General features: G+C 41.5%; 1 protein-coding gene across 2 annotated transcripts in view; it reads left to right on the top strand.

Annotated features, from left to right (window-relative positions):
* Positions 1 to 10,909, top strand: part of RRM2B (ribonucleotide reductase regulatory TP53 inducible subunit M2B) — a 37,754-nt gene extending 26,845 nt beyond the window's left edge. The window contains exons 7-9 of one of the 2 annotated variants that reach the window (XM_077809901.1): positions 3,871 to 3,975; positions 4,620 to 4,733; positions 10,268 to 10,909. In XM_077809901.1, coding sequence (XP_077666027.1) covers positions 3,871 to 3,975; positions 4,620 to 4,733; positions 10,268 to 10,420 — 372 coding nt within the window. In that variant the 3' untranslated portion in view covers positions 10,421 to 10,909. The remainder of the gene's footprint in view (positions 1 to 3,870; positions 3,976 to 4,619; positions 4,734 to 10,267) is intronic. The other variant, XM_077809902.1, reaches the window with a different exon arrangement.
* The last annotated feature ends 6,737 nt before the right edge of the window (positions 10,910 to 17,646 follow it).

Genomic DNA, 17,646 nt, shown 5'->3' on the forward strand with positions numbered 1-17,646 from the left:
GTGTTCACAGATCTACTTCTAATGTCTGCTATAACATGATTACAAAGTATGATCCATAACAGGAGGATAGTACTAAATTTGGTTCCACATAAATACCATTTGTATTAAAGGATTGTTCAAAAATGCTTAATATCAGCAAATCGAAGAAAGTCAGCTGCTTTTTCCTGTCTTCTGTTTTTCAACATAACGATTTGTAGATTTTAAATAATTATATTTCTGCCCAGTATAGATGAGTGCCCTTTTAAGATTTGAGAAATACAATTACAACAACATTGCCATCAGGGTGGATTTGATTTAATCTAGTCAGGAAGACTCGATTAAATCACGGATTTCTAGATAAAAGTGCATTCTTGTTGGTTGTCATAACCTTAATACATAGTCTTCACAACTCAGATAGATGTAGGTTTAATTTTTTAGAAGGTACACACTATACATTTTTAAAGTGATTTATTTTGAAAACTTTTCAGATTAGTTTTACAGCTATATCAGAAAATGAATGATTGTTTGGTTATTTCATTTACCAAAGGTAATTGAAACAGATATTTATGAAGTCATTGGGAGGTGAACTGTCTCCAATTCAACAGGTTAATGATCAACATTTGGAGGATTTTCTTGCCATGCTGTATTAGGAGGAGAACATCACCAGACAGACACTTAAATTGTTTTATTTAACTAAAACAACGACGTTATTCTGGATTTTTTTCTTCAACAGCAAACATATAATATTTTAACAAAACAAGCATATGAATTTTTGAATTTAAACATTCAATTTTTTTAAAATCAGGTTTGTTTTTGTTAAAATTGTTTTTAACTAAATTAGTTAAATGAAATATTTTAAAAAACAAAAATTAAATAGACGGTCAGCCAGGTCAACATGAGAAACTTAAAATATTGGCTTCTGCAGCTATCTCAGTCGTCTTCATCTTCATTTTCCTGTTTGTTCATAATCTGGAAAAGAAAAAGAAGTTTCCTGCTTTTTAAGGGCCAAAATGATTTCTCAATTTGAAATGAAGTAGTCCAAAGGAAGAAAATGTTCTTTCTACACCGGCAGAAGAAGCTGCTGCTGTTAAAAGTGAGATTATCACTTCAACAGTCTCTGAATCCAAGTGCTTAAGTGACTTCTACCAGTTCACTGGTGTGACTTTCTTTAAAACATCATCAGCAGACACATTTCTTGAATGGCTCACCCTTAGCTCTGAAGTTTATTATAGTTAACATTATGGAGGGATGATTGCTGGATGTCCATGTCATAGCCAACTCCTCTTCTTCAGCAGTTAAGTTTTGACCCTGGTACTGAGTACTGACAGTATTTGCAAGAAAATGAGCTGGAGATAGTGCTTGTTCCATTTGTTTTTTAATGCTTGTAATTTAACTCTGTCATTGCATATTTCTCTTTTTAAGATCTCACTCAGTTTCTTCCAAATTTCAACAGTGTCAGCAATAAAACAGTGATTTCCCTGCATTTTGTTCAAGGCTACAGAAATAGGCTTCAGGGTACTCAGCATGTGTTCAACATTTCTCTTAAGCCCAATGTTGAGAACATGTTGACAGTGCCATCAATTTTTTCACGATTTTGTTCACAAACTGTCATCAGATTAGGCCAGTTCTTGATATAGTGCTCAAAACCGTCCACTACTGACTTCCATCGCATGTCTTGTGGGAGAGTTAGCTTGGTTACTCCCACTTTTTTCAGAGCAGCTGCTGCAAAGTGGTTGTTACGGAAGTATTTTGCAATTTCAGCAACATTAGCCTTTATTTCTGGAATACTGAAGTCTTTGGCTAGGAGGTGCATCAAATGAACACTGCAACCGTATGTTATTAGCTTGGGACTCTCTTCTAAATTTCTTCTCATCTTGGATTCATTTGCAGCATTGTCTGTGACCAAGCTGCATACTAGACATTTGAATTTTTTTAACAGTTTGTTAGAGCTTTTACTACTTCTTGTAAGTATTCAGCTGTGTGTGCATTTCCTAGTGTATCAATTATTTCTGTAAGGAAGACATTCCCTTCTTCTGTTGTCATGCAAGCACATACAACAGGCTCATTGTGGACATTGCTCCACCCATCAAGACTCAGGTTAACAATTTTATCCTCTAGACCTTTTGCACATTGCTCAATTTCTCTTTCATACATTTTATCCAGCAATTTGCCTGCGACATCTGTTGGGTGGACTGTATCCTGGTCTTAATGATTGAACCATGTTAATGAAGTGTGGGTTCTCAATCATACGGAAAGGCAAGTTTGTTGCATAAACAAACAGGGCAGTTTTTTCATCAATTACCTCATTTTGTAATCTGCTTGTTCTTATCACAAATTTATCTATAGTTGTTTCTGAATGATGGAGTTTTTTTTTCTTTTTGCTGCAGATGATATACTGTGGCTATGTGACATACATGATGTGACTGAAACATTATCATTGGCAGATAACTCTGAAACTGTAGCAAATGATGTTGATCTTGAAGGTGGATCATCGTCAGAATCCTGTATGTTGAGGATGGATTCTCCTAAACAAAATAAGTCAATGCAGTTATTTAATTATTATTACCATAGTGCTCATTTAGTATTACTCATTACATTCACTGACACTCAGTACTACTTTAAAGGTGAAATTGTAAAAGGAAGATCTGCCTATTTCAGTTATTTATTTTTTTATCACAACTGTTTCTAAAATGATAGTACCATAGAGTAACAAGTATATTTATTGCTCAAACATGAGAATTCAAGAATAGTCCAGAAGGAAGACAGGCAATCCTTAAGAAAGAAGTATGAAATAAAAAAGTTTACCAACCTGAAGATCCTGCATGTTCAAACATGTTCCTTTCATCATCTTCAATGCAGCTTCCCCCCTGAGAAGGAACACTTTTCATGATGTTTCATTCGGGCAACCAAGCCTTGCATTTCTTTGTTACACTGTTTGCATTTTGCATGCATGCCTGTCTTACCCACAGGTAGAGGAGCTTCATTAAAATATTCCCAAACTGGGTCTCTTTTACGGCCTGTTGCCATTATAGGTTTTCCCTTCCTGTGAGAGAATGGTATGGTAGATCTCAAATCAATGAAGGCTACACTCAGAAAGACCTCAAGACTTCTGAAATATGCTGCACAAACAGTTTCACTTCTCTTTCTACTGCCTGTCCCTCCCTTCTCACGTTTATCTCCAGGCTTCTTCCCCTTGTCCAGATCTATTCCTCCCCCAACAATCTTCTGTTCATTGAACTTTTTGAAACTTTGCACTTTCAGAGAGAGGTAAGGGATTGACTCTGTGTACACAGATTTGCAGAGGGACAATAGGGTTGAGGTCTGTTGTTCACACCTCTGTATATTATTTATTTAAAAACATTTTTGCTGTTAACAAGCATGTTATCTCTGGAGACACAAATCCACAGTTTGAGAACTACAAAACTAAGCATCTCTGATGGTATCTTCTAGACTGAGCACTGAGCCCCATTGGGTAGATAGAAAGATTAACCTAAATAATCTATACAGAAACCCCTGGAATCTCATAAGATTGGGGCCCTAATCATGAACTATTGGAACTCATTTACAAAACTTTTCTTAAACATTACATGAATATATTGTCTCATACTATAGAATCAGAATTTATAATCCCTATTCTGTGATGAGATATCTTTTAAGCTATAATGTATCTTTATCTTTAGATAAAATGCTTTTTGAGGAAAAAACTTATCAAAAAAATCCGATTTAAATAAAAACTGATTTTTAATCATTGATTTTTATCCACCCTGATTGTCATGAAGCAGGAAGTTAGGAAGCTTATTCCTCTGAGAGACAATTATCAGTACAAGTCTTTAAATAGCAAATCATGAGGGGCAGGAGAAACTAAACATCTTTCATTCTTTTGTATTTCAGGGTCTGCACTGTGACTTTGCTTGTCTAATATTTAATTATTTAGTGAACAAGCCTTCAGAAGAGAGGGTCAAGGAGATTATTGTTAATGCAGTTGAAATTGAGCAGGTGAGCAGACAAGACTGATCAGTACAGTGTCACTGATGGCACAAGAGGATTTTCATGTGTAAAGAAGGTGATGCTCTAGTAGAATTTCTGGAATTCCTAATAAATGACTAGTCCACACATGTAAACCACTGTAAAATTCCAACACACCACCTATAATCAGTCTCTTGGTACTCTTGATTGTCACAGAGAATAAAAGGCAGAGATGATTTTTGACAGTACTAGCCAAGTGATCAGAACAAGCTAAAGCCAGCACAGGTGGGTTTTCTTTCATGTTCAGTCACATTTACCTAGAGGTAAGACTCTCTTGTTGCTACACATAGGATCTGATCCAGCTCCCATTGAATTCAGTGGCAAAACTTCCATTGATAGTTAGTGAGAATTGGATCTGTCACGTAGTAAAAAACACCCGTGAAAGTTCTCACTGACTCTTTCACAAAATAAATACTAAAATATAGAAAGTTGCAAAGAGCTGATCAAAACAGGAGACATTTGCTGTTTTTTGTGATACAAGTTATTGAAGTAGTAAACAACTGCTGAATCTGATTTCATAAAAACATCACAAATGATACACCAAGTAGATACCATTTGTTCCCCTTAAGTTGCAGTGTCCCTTCTTTAAATGTCACTGTTGTGTTTTACTCCAGGAGTTTTTAACAGAGGCTTTACCAGTAGGGCTGATTGGAATGAATTGCACTTTGATGAAACGGTACATTGAATTTGTGGCAGACCGGTTACTTACAGAACTTGGGTTCCCTAAGGTAAGAAAGTTGAGAGAGATGACCCTTCCAAGAAATACTGGCCTGTTAAAATGGCCAAGCAAAGTTGTCTGTGTGCTGCACTAATTTACCACAGGTGTGGGTATCGCACTTGTGTGTTCTGCTGTGTCTCACATAGAGAACAATGTCAATATACAGATTTCATTATTTGGAACAGATGAAACCATTGTTTCTCTGGCCAGAGTTGCCCTGTAATTACTACTTGGATTTAAATTGGAAGTGTGTGTTGCATTCAGTTGCTCTGGTTCTACGAAGCTATAATGAAGTAGAACTGCTTATATTCATTGCACAAGGTTAACAGATTAGCATGCCCATCAGTAAAACGCTGAATTTGCTTAGATGGAAGCAAGTGACCTTTAAAAAATACTGTTACTCTGAGGCAAACAGATCTATTAATAATGCTGACAGGAGAACTTTCTGAGGATAAATCCTTTAATTACACACAGAAAGAAGTGAACCTCTGAGAAATAAGTTAAGGGTTGCACAGAGTTTTTTGTGCTGGATGCATTCATTGGTACAAATCCCAAGTAAAAAAAACACTAATCAATATACAGGGTAGAGTGGCGCTCTCAAGGGTGTGAAAAGTAAACACTTATATTGCACTGCTTTAGTGGAGTGAGAGCCAAGTCTATTCTAATACCTTGTTTCCTGAGATATTTCATGCTTCCTTGCTGGTTGCCAGGGTTGGTGGTTTGAGGAGGGGAGAACCAGTCTAGATATTATCTATGAGAAGCTGGAGAATTCCTGCTTTATTTTTACCAAGGAAAGTTACCAGTAAGTGGGTGCTGCTGCTTCGAGTGCTGGTCTCTATGTGTATTCCACACATGGGCACGCATGTGCTTCCAGTGCCTGAGACCGGAGATTTGTAGTAAGTAGCGTCTGTTGGTCCTCACATTTGCAGTTGCTCTCCTCTTGCTTCAAACTGAGGGTATAAAGGGTGGCACGGACCAATGCCTCTCCAGTTCCTTCTTACTACTGCCTAGTTTGAATTCTTTGTGTCCACTTTGATCTTTCTCTGCTTACAATATCTGTAATTATATATTGTAAATAGTTTTTAGTAAGTTTAGACCTAGTGTTTAAGTGTGTTAGTATTTTCATAGCTAGTCTAGTTTAGTTCTTGGGAGCTTCTCCCCGTGGAAAAGGACTATGCCAAGAGTCCCAGAGTTCAAGAACTGTATCTCCTGCCCTGGTTCCTTCTGCTTCAGCAATGAACACTAGCACTTCCTTTACTGACTTGGGGTGCAGCATCAGCCACAGTTTCTCTCCTCAAACTTGTGAGGGATGAGAGCTCCGTCTGTGGAAGCACCTCATGGAGCTGGCCCTGAGATCTCAGTCGGATGCAGGCTGGGGAGAACCTCAGTATAGTTGCCTTGTTGCGAGTTGTGCCCCTGCTGAGTAAAAGCTCTGGACTAGAGGTCAAAACAATTAAGTCTAAGAAACCTTCTCATAAAAGTAGGGAACATAAGTATAGGCATAAAGAGATCTCCATCCAGATTTGCCTCTATGAAAAAGGATTCCTTCCATCTTGGTCTAAGTTAGGTAAGTCCTCATTCGCTGGTCCTTAGGAATTAGGTCTGCACAAACCTTCTGTCCAAGAAGAAAAGGTGCAAAGGAAGAAGAATCTAACAGTTCTGATTCCCACTCCTTTCCACAGGACAGATTGCCCCTGTCTGGGAGCTTTACACTGTACACCTGGGAGTCAGTGATTCTGGCACACTCTGAGTTCAAGAGCGTTGGAGGCTCGGCCCCAGATCCATCAGTCCCCACCTCAGGGACTCCTGGAACTCCAGGAAGAACTAAAACCTTTACCTCTCTGGAACATATTTTTGCTTCTTAGTTCTCCACAGAGGTCCATAATACCACTGAGGATTTGCCTTTTGAGTATAATCTCTTCAGTAAGAAGAGCAATGAGTCAGCAGCTTTAGCCGTATGGCTACACTATGCTCTCTTAAGCACTCTAGAACAACTTTGCTTCCTGGAGATTTATACCCTGGCCCTGAAGAGAGAGCTCCACAAGCAAACCTATAGCCCCAAGCCTCTCCCCTGCACTCCCCAGCTCTCCGCCCCCGGCACTTTATCACCAGTGCCCTCACAAATCACCTCGCAAATGACAGAGTTCAAACATCCAGGTATGCAGCTTCCTCCAACTCTGCAACCACTGTCTGCCCTCACCCATTATCCAAGGGTTTCATTGAGAATTGCATGCTGATATTGATGCTATGCCGTACTGCCCTGCAGATCTTTGGTGGCTGATACCCACTTCAAACACAACTGGAGGGCAATAATAACATACAAGGGGGTATTAGAGATCATCCACGCAGGTTACGCTTATGCAACATAGTTTGTCTCGCCTCCCTATCACAAATCATCTTCTCAGGGACCACTCTCGCGAGAAGATCTTTCGTCGGGAGGTGAACTTTGTCCTTCAGAGCGGCACCGTAGAACAGGTGCCAGCCCAACATCAAGGAAAGAGGGTCTACTCCCCATATTTCATAGATCCCAAGAAATATGGAGGATGGAGACCAATTCTTGATCTATGCCAGCTAAATGTCTTTATTCACAAATCAGAATTCACATGGTAACACTGGCATCAATAATTCCCTCTTTGGAGAAGAACACGTTGTTTGCAACCCTCAACATGAAAGATCTTTACTTTCATGTGGATATTCATTGGTACCACAGAAAGTTTCTAAGATTCATGGTAGGACAAGAACACTACCAGTTCAGAGTTCTCCCATATGGGATGGTGAGAACCCAAGGTCTTCCCAAAAGTCTTCTCAGTGGTGGCAGCCCAGATGAGGCACAACAGCTACATCGTCTGGCTACTAACGTGCTAAACAAGTCAGGAAGCCCAGTCAGTGACCTTGTCCTTACGCCATTTCTGACGTCATTGGGAGTCTGTATAAAGAAATAAAATTCCACTCCCACCAACACTATAGATTTCATAGGACCAACCTTAGACTCATCCTCAGTAAAGGCTATCTCCCTATAAACAGATTTGAGGCCATGAGCAATCACCCCTAGACCTCACACTACATTGAGGAGTGTGTCTTTCCCTACTAATCCGCATGGCTGCGTGTGTGTATTTAACACCATTTATCAGACTCCATCTCTGTTGCCTCCAGGCCTGGTTTTGGTCTGTTTATTCACCGGACAAGGACAACATGAATACCAGGGTAACAATATTGTAAAAGGTCAGAACCTTTCTTGTATGGTGGACAAAATCGGATCAGATGTGAGCGGGAGTCCCCTTTCTTCCACCCCTACCCAATGCAACCATAATCATAGTTGCATCCCTAAGATGGGGAGCCCATATGGACAGTCACTCTGCACAAGGCACATGGTTCCCATGTGAGACCAGAATACATATAAATCTACTGGAGAGGAGGGCAGTTCACCTTGCCTATAATGCATTCCTCCCCCTCATATGGTTGTCATATCCAGCTAATGTCAAACATGATTGACTGTCTTTTGTGTGAACAAACAGGCTGGAGCGAGATCGCTTCCTTTGTGTATAGAGGTACTGAATTCATGAGACTGGTGCATCAAGGAGAATATCTTGCTGTTGGTGACATACTTACCTGGTGTGCAGAAGATTGGCAGAAAATCTCAGCAGGCCATGAGTGAGAAATACACAATTCTGTCTTGACTGAAATCTTCACCCAGTGGGAAACACCATCTTGGGACCTGTTCCCCTCCCAGACAAACAAGAAATTCAATCTCTACAGTTGCAGAGCAACGTTAGGCTGAGGCTGTAGGGGTGATGCTCTTCTGTTATCCTGGACTGACCATCTAAGGTACGTCTTTCCTCCCATCCCCCGCTACCTCAGGTTCTATAGAAAATTTGCCACAACAGGGCCAAGATTATCCTCATTGTATCCAATCGGCCTAAATGTTTTAGCTTGTGGGCCTCCTATGAATGTCATCCCATCCTCCTACCTATATACAATCTTTTCTCAATCAGGAGAAGGGCAGGATCAGAGATTGCAACCCAGACTCTCTTCGTCTCATGGCCTGGTATTTGGATGGTCATCAGACCTGAAACATTCATATTCAGAGGCTATCTGAAATATTCTTAATCACAGCAGAAAAATCTCCACTAGAAAATGCTCTCTAGCTAAATGGAGGCCTTTCTCTATCTAGTCACAACATAAACAGCGTTCACCAGAATTGGCGGGTATCACTGCCATTTTAGACTATCTCCAGTCCCTCAAGATGTCAGGTTTTTCCACTGGCTAGCTGAAAGTCCACCTGGCAGCAGTCAGTGCCTTCCCTCATCCAGTGAAAAGCCACATTATCTTTACTCACCCTGCCACAATTTGATTCCTCAAAGGACTCATTAAGACTTTCCCACCAGTGACAAGTACCCATGCTACATAGGACCTCAGCTTGGTACTCTCAGCTCTTACTTTCAAAATGATGGTCACATGTTCCACGTAATACCTTTCCATGAAGGTTGCCTTCTTATTTTCCATCAAGTCAGCCAGATGGGTGAATAAATGGGGTGCACTCATGGCTGACCTGCCATATATCATATATCACAGAGAGAGTCTCTCTTCAGAGTTTCACATGAACCAGCTTACTCACTTACCAATATTATTCCCAAAAACTCATGTTTCCAGCAAAAAAAAAAGAGACTACACTCCCTCAGTGTCAAACTGGCCTTGGTCTTTTATCTACAAAGAACGAAACTGAATGGGAAAACACCAAGAATATTTGTCACCATAACAGAGCGCTCACAAGGACAAATGTTACTGACCCGGTGACTCATTAAGTGGATCTCTGGATGCATTATTCCGTCTCATCAGTTGGCATGTGTAACTCGCCCAGATGGGTATGAGGGCCCACTTTATGAGAGCACAAGCAACCTCAGTGGCATCTCTTTGAGCTGTATCAATGCTGGATGTTTGTAAAGCTGCTATCTGGGGCTCCAGCCACACCTTTTATAAAGCATTTTGCCCTCGGCTGGGCTTCCTTGGTAGATGCAGCAGTGGGCACAGTAGTGTTATAATATCCATACCAACTGTATCCTCGCACTTTCCTCCTCTTTGAATATTGCTTACCAGTCACTCATGTGGAATATATATAGGGACCAGCGCTTGAAGAAGAAATGGAAGTTACTTACCTTTAACTGGAGGCTCTTTGAGATGTGTGGTCCCTATCTGCATTCCACTACCCGCCCTCCTTCCCCTCTGCTTTGGATGTGGATCTAATTCATGGTAAGAGAAGGAACTGGAAAGGTGTCTGTCCACGCCACCCTTTCTGCCCTCGGTTTGGAGCACAAGGAGAGCAATTCATGCATGGACCAAAGGACACTACTTGCTACAGATCTCCAGTTTCAGGCACATGGAGCACACACGCACCCATGTGTGGAATACACATGGGGACCACAAATCTTGAAGAACCCCCAGTTACAGGTAAGTAACATCATTTTGTGGATTATGCATATGAGGATTTGTAGGAGCATCATGTTGTCATTTCAGGAACTCCAATTTAATAAAGTTTGCTTTTCTCAGGTCTTTCAAGCAGAAAACCCTTTTGATTTCATGGAGAATATTTCACTGGAAGGAAAAACAAATTTCTTTGAGAAGCGGGTTTCAGAGTATCAGCGCTTTGCAGTTATGGCAGAAACAACGGACAATGTTTTCACTCTGGATGCAGATTTCTAATCTCTCTTCAGAGAGCATCTTGACTTCCCCCTCCCCCATCTCACTTTTTGTTGGGAGGTTTTTCTGTATTTCTTCTGGAGTCTACTAGGTTTTTTTTTTTTTCTGACTTCCTACTTTGTGTGAAGTTATAAATTAACGCTTGAATAGTCTATAATTTAGCTGTACAATATGTAGGTTGTAATCTATAGTGTATATATTTTTTTGCTTTACACCATGTAAAAATGTCCTCTCAGAAATTCATGCGGCTTCTTAAAGGGATATACTATAAAGAGCTTGTTTGAGTCATGTTGTTGTGACCATTGGATGAAACTGGACTGGTGACTTTTTTTTTTTAAATGGCTGCAATAAGTGTTTTACTGTGCTTTAGTTAAGTTAATTATTTCTTAGTTTGTATCTGTGCCTCACTTTGCAGTATTTTAATCTTGAACACAGATGAGGTAACACTGCATGTAAATACGTTCCTATAAACTTTTCTGACAACTTTTAAAATGTAAATTCGTGAATCTAGAACAGTGCTTCCACTTTGTCCCTATGATATAGTACACTTCTCCACTGCTTCAAAAACATTGGTAGAGGAAGGAGTGGTGTGTGTTTAGTGGGTGTACGATATGATTATGGGATGATCTTATCAGATCAAGTGATACAATTTGCTTGGATTTCCCTGTTAACACGTGATCTAGGTCAAGCAGCTTTCATGACGCATGCCAAACCTGGCCTATCAGTAATAGCAGCAAGCGTTCAAAGGAAAATATCCTTCATTTAAGATTTGATTTGTAATATTATAAATCAGGTGGATCTGTATTTAAAACTTGAGCCTGTAACGAGACAGTGAAGGAAAAAGTCTTTGGTGGTCAAATCTCAACCTACCTAATTGCTGCTACTTACATATAAGTGCCTTAACAGTAAGCAGACTTACACCATCTTTAACCCCTTGTTCCACTGGGGTTGTGATCAGCATCTGACACTGAAATATCAATTTCTACATATCTTTATTTTATCCATTCTGCTGGATATTCTATACTCTCCCATCCTTCTGAGTTTCACCAGTATATTTGTAATGTAAGATGGTGTATCGTTCTGTTTTTTTTTTTTTCCCCTTGAGGTATATTTTTTTTACTTGAGCCTTATACCATTGAGAACCCAGATACTATGGTGTTGGTCATCTGTAGAATAGCATGCTCAATGTGCAACATCACACCATTACAATGGAATTATCAGGCCATAGTCAGAATATACTACAGTGTTTTTAAATTATTCTATCAACACTGTAGTATACTGTGACTATCAACCCCTAACGAGTGAGTGCTGTATAAATGGTGTTGTGTGATCTATAGTACAACCTAGCGTGTGTGCGTATTTTAGTTGTTTATGTCACAGGTAACTGCTACAGTATAGGCACAAATTGAAGGGATGGCTTTGACACAGTGTGATTTGGTGTAGAAGGAATAACAGTAACAATCCAGCCCAGATTGGCAGTGACAAAGTACAGCAGAACCCCATTTATCTGATTTAATTGGGACCTCTGGCCAGATCGGAAAATTTGGATAATCCAGAGAATGGAAAAGTACGAGGCTGCAGCACCATCTAGTGGCCACAGGAGAGATCTCCTGCTTCTGGACTGGTGTGGGCTGGTTGTTCAGTTAATAGGAATGCCAGATAATGGAGGGTCAGATAAACGGGGTTCTACTGTAGTTACCATCTGAACTATGTGAAGTAAGTCAGTCATGTCAGTCTAGTTCCTGGTGGACAGGTGTCCACATCACAAAAACTATCAGAATAATAGTTCAGTAACCCCTTGTTCAGAGTCTGAGCAAAGAGGTGAAGGATTTAGCAGACATGGAAGTAGAACTACTTTCTCCTAGAGATGCCCTGTCCAGTCTGGAGGGGGACACATTCGTGGGGCATTGAGGGAAAGCTTGCACCTCTGGCTGTACCTGTTCTTTGATTAAATAGAGAACTACAAATTCTGGAGCTCTCAATTCAGCATATTTCATGAGCAGGACGTTCACATGGAAGGAGAAAATGTTACAACCTGAATGTCAGCTGTTTGGGGAAAGGCAACCTCTTTTCTGCTTGTATCATTATCAGCTTGGTGGTATGAGGAGAATTTTTTTTAAGCATTTATCCAGTGTTATAATTTAAATTAAGATACTTGATTTTTAGTCCAGGATATTCACTGTTTTGTATATGGATTTGCTCAGGTCTTCTACATAAGCATAAGATACCAAAGTCCTGTTACAATCTTTATTCAAGTCATGTGTGAAATATTTTTATAGTTTCAGTAACACAGTTCAAAAGATGGTCCTGGCCATCCCAGACTTCCTAAAGAAATGGATGGGGAAATGTCTATGGCTTGCTAGTTCGTTGTGTTATTGAAAGCCTGAAATTATTTAAATTATGTCTGAACAATATAATCTAGTGTCTTTGGAGCTCTCGTTTTATTTTGTAGGGGTAAGCTTGGCCTCCATACCTTGGCTCATGATAGGAAACAGAATATGCACTCTCCGCATTTTCTCAGAATCATTCTGTTGTGTGGGGCAGGGTTTACTCTCTGTGCATCTAGCAAGGGGTTTCATCCCTTAAACCTATGGATGTCCGAAAAGCTGTGCAGAGCTTTGGATACCCACTGCCAGGGGTGAGGATTCTTGGAAATCTACCAAGAGCTGAGGGAAACATGTAAGATAGAGTGGCTTCTCCCTCAGCCCCCTAGAGCCAAAGAACCTCACCCCACTGGTCTCTGTGGTGTTTCCGGTCAGGGAGAGAATGCAGTAGAGCCACGGCTCCCCCAGCATCTATATGAGTGTCTTGGCTTCTTGGGCACAGTGTGTTACCCTCATTACTACCTAGTGGATTGTGGTAATGTTACTCACTGTTTGCTCCCTACTGGGAGTATTTGACACAGTCTCTGTGGCTGAGTCTTAAGGCCTACAGAGCTGATAAGTCTGCACTAGTTTCCTGTAGGTACCCACATTCCTTTTCATATTTTGTTCTCCCTGCAACCATTGATAGCTATTGAACAAACCCCTGCCCTCAGTAACCTGTCCCTTATGTGTCTCTGGGAATTGGCCTTTAACATAATGAAATATATTCTCCCAATTCTGTATATACATGTACGTAAAACCTGTTTAATATTATTGAAAACTGAGTGCATGGAGAGGAGACTGGATCCCAAGATCACTTATTAGCCCTGGTCCCATAAGTCCCTGTGGCACTTACGATGCATTCAGTTTTCTGTTTGTGTAGGAAGCAAGATTACTGCAGAGCCTAGTTCTACTGCATTGCAGTGCATAAACCTCTGCTTGCCAGTGAGTCAGTTATGGATTTTTTTTGAGACACTTTGAAAGCTTCTAAAACTGAAAACAAGGTTTTTGCCTTGTATGTGCCCAAATCCTCTCACTTTTCAAAGAAATGTTCACTTTTTCCCAACCCTTCTAAATTTGAAAGCTAAAAAGGAGTTGGACAATAAGTTCTTCAAGTGTGTGTGATAGTCTGCTGCACTGTCCATGGAGAGCGTATTATTGGCATTAAAGATCTAGGAGCATTTGGCCCATCAGAGCCATTCCAGGTTCCAGCAGGATCTCTTTGTGTTGTCTACCAAAAGAACGCTCCCAAGACAGCAAGATGTTATAGACTGCTGACCTGAAGGCAGTAATTCTCCTGGTATCTGTGGCTATTCCCTGGTTCCGTTTATCTCGCTAATGTACACTTCTTTGCCCTTAAAAAGAAAAGGAGTACCTGTGGCACCTTAGAGACTAACAAATTTATTTGAGCATAAGCTTTCGTGAGCTACAGCTCACTTCACAAAAGCTTATGCTCAAATAAATTTGTTAGTCTCTAAGGTGCCACAGGTACTCCTTTTCTTTTTGCGGATACAGACTAACACAGCTGCTACTCTGAAACCTGTCATTATTCTTTGCCCTTGTGATTAATTTCTAGGTCTGTGAATGATAAGGAGGAAAGGGACAAGAGGTTAAATTTAGGCCAGTATAGTCATTTGATCAGTCATAATGGAAGATAATTTTTTTTAATGTCCCTGTATGCAATAACAGAGAGAATTTGTGAAGGTGCAGGGCCCTGTTCTCCTTTTTTGTGTGTAGAAAGCCCTGGAAGGGAAGGCCACAGACTTGGATACAGCAGTGATGAATCCATATGGCACCTAGAAAGCTCATTCAGCCACTTTTGCTCTGATGCAAGTTCCCTTGCAGCAGGTATGGGTGACAGCAGAATGAAGCAGTGCCTAAACCTAGCACAGCCCCCCACACACAATCAACACATTGCAGCACAACAGTCTATCCCTGCCATTCTGCCATTACCTGGGCTGCTGTCCTCTGCTGTATGTTAAATGCATGGAGCACAGTCTTTCTGCACACTGTCTTTCTATACTGTGCAGCAGGCCCCTTAGTTACTGTTGCATTATATTTTACAATATGAACTAATGACCCAGAAGTGACGCATTAAAGCCAAATAAATTATCACGGACAGGAGGAGCTAAGGGGTTAATGACATCCTGTTCCACAGAGGGATTGAATTGGTTTTCAAGTGTGTTTGTATCAGTGACCATTTAAAACTATTTGACACAATAGCATTTTTAATATAACTGAAAGAGCACAGGAGGTTATTTTAATTAAAGGGAGGTGATACAGAGCAATGTATCTAGTTCCCTCTACTTGCCACCATTTTATAGATTAACCTTCCCCAGTTATTTGTAAGATCAAGCAGTAAAATTTATCATTCTAGATTCATAGATAGTAAGGTCAGAAGGAACCATCATGATAATCTATTCTGACCTCCTGCACAACGCAGGCCACAGAATCTCACCCACCCACTCCTGCGATAAACCTCTCACCTATGTCTGAGCTATTGAAGTCCTCAAATCATGGTTTAAAGACTTCAAGGTGCAGACAATCCTCCTGCAAGTGACCCGTGCCCCATGCTACAGAGGAAGGCGAAAAATCCCCAGGGCCTCTTCCAATCTGCCCTGGAGGAAAATTCCTTCCCAATCCCAGATATGGCAATCAGCTAAACCCTGAGCATATGGGCAAGACTCACCAGCCAGATACCCAGGAAAGAATTCTCTGTAGTAACTCAGATCCCACCCCATCTAACATCCCATCACAGGCCATTGGGTCTATTTACCATGAGTATTTAAAGATCAGTTAATTGCCAAAATCATGTTATCCCATCATACCATCTCCTCCATAAATTTATCGAGTCTAATCTTAAAGCCAGATAGGTCTTTTGCCCCCAGTGCTTCCTTTGGAAGGCTATTCCAGAACTTCACTCCTCTGATGGGTAGAAACCTTCGTCTAACTTCAAGTCTAAACTTCCCGATGGCCAGTTTATATTCATTATGTGTATCATAGTGGTGCCCACTGGCCCTAATCCAGTGTCATGGCTCCATTGTACTGTGTCTTATGCACACAACAGGAACATGGTTTCCAACCCAATTTATGCCGCTATGCTGTGTTGTCTTTATTTGTTTTGAAGTTTTAACTGAGAATCAGGATTTTAAGCATATACAGCTGCAATTCTAAGGTGTGCTGTATCCTCTGTGAATGCAGCATGACAGGAATTCCTGACAAAACACTCCAGTTTCCTTGTGTCATGCTATCAGATTTTCCTGCTTTTGCAGGTTATTAGAGTACCTGTCTGGCATCCTTGACAACTGCTCCCCAGCTTCCACTAGATGCTAACAGCGTTCTTCCTGGCCCTTCTTCAAAAGTCATGAAACAAAAGAAGAAGTCAGTACTAATCAACACAGCACATAAACCTTTTGGTATTAAGAAATGCTATTTTATGATTAACAGCTGTAGGTCACAACAGTGTTTGTTACTGAAGTGTTGTCGCCAATCATATTGCTTTACATGAAATGGCCATTGAACAATCAAAGAATTTTCTACTTACATCACATGTTCTGCAGTGCTAGTAATATGTGAGTAATTAAACTCAAGATGTCAAAGCACAAGTCCAATGCCTGGGAAACAAATCACCCTATCAACCAAAAGATACAATTAACGTAATTTGTATCTGTGATGTTATTGACAGGAACTGTGACCATATAGAGCAGGGGTGGGCAAACGTTTTGGCCTGAGGGCCACACCGGGGTTCCGAAACTGTATGGAAGTCTGGATAAGGAAGGCTGTGCCTCCCCAAACAGCCTGACCTCTGCCCTCTATCTGCCCCCTCCCACTTACCGCCCCCCCAGGACCCACCCCCCATCCAACCCACCTGTCTCCTGACTGCCCCAACCCCTATCCACACCCCCGCCCCCTTACAGGCCCCCTGGGACTCCCACACCTATCCAACTGCCCCCCCCCCGTTCCCCATCCCCTGACTGCCCCCTGGGGCCCCCTGCCCCTTATCCAACCCCCCTGCTCCCCGCCCCCTTACCATGCTGCTCAGAGCACCAGGACTGACAGCCGCGCCGCCTGGCCGGAGCCAACCACGCTGCCACACAGTCTAGAGCACGGGGGTAGGCCGGTGACTCTTGCAGCTGTGCTGCCTGACGAGCTTGCAGTCCTGCTGCCCAGAGTGCTGGCAGCACAGTGGGCTGAGGCTGCGGGGGAGAGGGGACAGCAGGGGAGGGGCCAGCGACTAGCCTCCCCAGCCAGGAGCTCAAGGGCCGGGCAGGAGAGTCCCGTGGGCCGGATGTGGCTCGCGGGTTGTAGTTTGCGCATCTCTGGTATAGATCAGTGTTACACCTGGTCTTGTATAGAGGAGGCCAAGTGGAGTGTCTATGGAAAGGTTGTAATTTGCTGGTTATAGTTATGCTTTCTGTAGGTGTGTGTCATTTTTGTATTCAAAGTTATGAATATTGGGTATGTACTTTTTTGATTTTAAGTAGCCTCAGTGAAGCATTTGGTCAGCTTCTTGAGAAAAGACTATTCTCAGTAAGTGCCCAATCAAGAAACAGTTAAACTGACAATGGACTTTGAGAGACACCACTCCACATCTGAGCTTTCCTGGGAACGTTCAAACTAACATGTAAGCAATGGCGTCGGCCTGTAAAGAACTGCGTCCTGCATGGACATGTGACTTGCCCATGTCACTCCAAAACTCTATCTTGTAGCTGTGATGCTGCATAGGAAAACAAGGGGTTTCCACCCACAAGAGGGACTATATAAGGCCTGGGGAAACCCCTCCATCTAGTCTTCAGCTGGTTCAAGAGATAGCCTCTGCACCCCAAAGTGATGCCTGAAAGAAACTGGATCAAAGGACAGTAACTA

The sequence above is a fragment of the Eretmochelys imbricata genome, chromosome 2 (genome assembly GCF_965152235.1).
Source record: "Eretmochelys imbricata isolate rEreImb1 chromosome 2, rEreImb1.hap1, whole genome shotgun sequence".
NCBI classification, from domain to species: domain Eukaryota; kingdom Metazoa; phylum Chordata; order Testudines; family Cheloniidae; genus Eretmochelys; species Eretmochelys imbricata.